Genomic DNA, 3,289 nt, shown 5'->3' on the forward strand with positions numbered 1-3,289 from the left:
TTATTGATTGTCATGCTAAGTATACCATTTAAGTTAAGAGAAATATGAAAATATATAAATTTTCTTGTAATATATTTAAATTTTTAAACAGGCTGCCAAGAGAGCATATCACCGGAAAAAGCAGCGGAGCTTAGAGTCTCAACCAAGCACCTCCTCAGGGGTTGCTGGTCTGAAGGGAATGAGTAAACGTGAGTATGAAATTACACCATGTTAATTGCTAATCAGTTTTTCAGTTGCGTCTTGAAAGGCAGAGGATATAAAAATTCCAAGATGTTTAACCGTTACTTATTTGAACCATTCTGTTGTTGCGTAATACTATTCACATGCATCTTTTGAGTGGGTTTATGACTATCAAATCCTGAAGGATTTTTCCGGGATAAAAGCACAAATAGGTAAACACGTGTATGCTTTGGGACACAAGAAAGGAAAACACCCATAATTAACCCAGCATATAATTTAGGTTGCAGCACTGGAGTAGAATTCCATAAGTATACAGCCTTTATATATACAATAAGTATCTTTCTATATTTAATGAATAATTTCCTAGGAACTTTACCATCTTGTAGGGAGGTTGGTCTTGTGTAGATTCATCTTGGATATTTCAGATTGGTTCAAATATGGAAGACATTCAAGAGCATTTTAAATATATACTGAAGAATTCTATGTTCTAGTGTAGCTTCTCTAACTTGATGTGAAGCTGTTCGTATTTGCTTTGAGAAACAAGGTATGAAATGTTTGAGGATATTCTGAGAAAGTAAATCAAACTTAAAAGGGAGAGGGGAGAGAACAGATTATTGTAAGGCTTAAATAAGAAAAATGTGAAAGCATTAGTTAGGTTAATAAAAGTGGTAATATATGGTCAGTGAAGCTAGTAAGTTCTGGGAGTAGTTTTACTCCCTAATCCCAGCCCATGGCCACACTTGACTTGTGAGCTTGGTCCAACAAGCTGTTGCTTGGAGTGACCCACAAATCCACTACATCCAGGTTGGTCTGGCACTTCTTGCAGAAAATTGTCCACATGTTTTCTTTAAGAATTCCACTTTAGTTCTGGTAATATTTCTAATACTTCCCAGTAGGATATTAAACAGCTGTGGACCTCTGATGTTCGTATAGCATTCTCTGATTGTGCCTATGGCACATCTACTCTTCACTGGCTCTGTTTGGCATTTCCTTCCATATTGTTCACTCCAGTATGTTATTTTACTATGCAAATTTGGGACCTGGCCCTCCAGTAGTTTAATGTACTGTATATGATATTTGAAACCTCTCTCTCATTTCCTTTCTAGAGTACATTTTGACAGCTTTGAGATTCCAAATAGTTTAGGTGCTTTGTTATGTCTGTCTGTGTGTTGTGTGTGCTCACTATATTCCCTCCATTTCAGCACTCTTTCCTGCTTTGAAGGGGTAAGTGAGTATTGAGCAGTACTCAAGGCAGGGCAGCAAAAGTGATTTGAATGGTATGAGCACTGTGATGGGATGTCTGGATTTTTTAGGTTCTCATATGCCATCCTATCATTTTTCTAGTTGATAATTTGTTTGGTTATGCTCCCTAAACATTAGGTCATCAACATCATTATTCCCAGAGCCTTTACATGTTGCTTTCCTCGTATGGGCAGATTTGATTGTACCTTGTATTTTGTTTAAGGTCTTCATTTTTACCGTACCTATGTACTGTACCTGGAACTTATCACTATTAAACATCGTGTTATTTTCTGTTGCCCCAATTGAAAACTCTATTAATATCATCTTGTAGTTTTTCAATGTCTTCTACAGAAGTAATGTCCATACTGATTTTTGTGTTATCTGCAAAAGATGATGCAAAGCTGTGACTTGTATTTTTGTGTAATACTTGAAATGAGGAGGAGGAAAAGCAGCATTGCAAGGAAATTGTAATTGTTTCCATGGTTGATATTAGCTAATTAGTTTATTACTTGTGGAAGTTTCAGTATTAGATCCATTTACAAACAATTCTTCATATTGTTTAAAATTCTTATTTATAGATATCTTTCATAGGAGTAAAACAGTACATTAGTTGTAAATGACCAATGCTTTCATTTCAGTTTCGAACAAACCCAGAAAGGGCATGGCTACAGCGAAGCAGCGTTTAGGAAAAATTCTGAAAATTCATAAGATGCTTCACTAGTTGGTTCATGACGTACCACAGCAGCTAGTCTGATGAAACACATCAGTCCAAGGCAAGGCTGTTTGCTTTTCTGGCTCTCTTCAGTCTGCTAGTTATGCAGCAGCTGCGTGTTCTTGGGACAATACCCTGATTATATCTTATTCTAGATGACTTTTGTTAAATATTTTTATATTATTTCTATTCAAAGTCCAATTTTAAAAGTATTGTACACTGGTTAAATGATTGTTTATACTGAATAATTTTCCATAAGGTCCAAAGGTATTTGTGAGAGCCTCATTGTTATGATGTACGGCTTCTTTGTGAGGGTGGAAGTGTGCAGAGTCAGTTGTGCTCCACCCTGCTTGTTTCACTTGTCATTGTCACCTCTAAAAATAACTTCAAATCTGTAATGTATTCAAGATAAGCAGAAAAGCAGGCAAATGGTCTAAATGGCTAAGATTTTTGTAGTGTTATTCCACTGTTTAATCACTTATTTTATATTTGAAAAAAAAAATCAATTTTTTATAGATCAGCAGTGTTGAACATTAAAAAATCAAAATATAAACACTGAAATTTATTATATATCGGACAGTCTTTCATACTAATTCTACCGATTTCCACTTCATGTGAGGATCTTCTAATTACACAATAATATTTTATCAGATTATTTATTTTAAAATACAAAGTATGAAATATCTCGGACGTTAAGTAAACAGACTGTAGAATGTTTAGTATCCTGTTGTTCCTAATGAGCAAAGTCAAAAGAGGTGAGACCTCATTACATTAGGTAAAGTTACATTAGCCTTCATCACTCTTGGTGGTAGTCAGTGAGGAGTTTCCTATAGAAAGGTTAGGTTATATTTGTGTAGTTTATGCAGCTCTGTTTCAGGTTTAGAGTTGAGAAAATGGTCATACATAGCTTCTCAAATTAGAGGGTGGGTAGTAAAATTAATGACTTTTATTATAGAAAAATTAAAATGCTTCGTGTTAAATGTAGGAAATTCTGAACCTTTTGAACAATGATATTAATAGGAATGATTAACATTTTTTATTTCGTATTTTTTACATAATTTGTTAGCCGATATGCTGTTATTTAGAAAATCATTTTCTAATATGTTTGATAATATGAAGGGGCAAGTCAAAGCTAACAATTTATATTCGGACATT

The 3,289-nt window shown here is 34.4% G+C and overlaps 1 protein-coding gene across 3 annotated transcripts in view; it reads left to right on the plus strand.

The window, feature by feature from the left end:
* The window catches only part of LOC123766737 (lysine-specific demethylase phf2), a 40,926-nt gene extending 38,290 nt beyond the window's left edge, over positions 1–2,636 (plus strand). For 2 of the 3 annotated variants that reach the window (XM_045756052.2, XM_045756053.2), the window contains exons 17-18: positions 92–188; positions 2,061–2,272. In XM_045756052.2, the coding sequence (XP_045612008.1) occupies positions 92–188; positions 2,061–2,143 (180 nt within the window). In that variant the 3' untranslated portion in view covers positions 2,144–2,272. Of the gene's footprint in view, positions 1–91; positions 189–2,060 lie in introns of all 3 variants that reach the window. The other variant, XM_045756051.2, reaches the window with a different exon arrangement.
* The last annotated feature ends 653 nt before the right edge of the window (positions 2,637–3,289 follow it).

This window comes from Procambarus clarkii, chromosome 60 (assembly GCF_040958095.1).
Source record: "Procambarus clarkii isolate CNS0578487 chromosome 60, FALCON_Pclarkii_2.0, whole genome shotgun sequence".
Taxonomy (NCBI): Eukaryota; Metazoa; Arthropoda; class Malacostraca; order Decapoda; family Cambaridae; genus Procambarus; species Procambarus clarkii.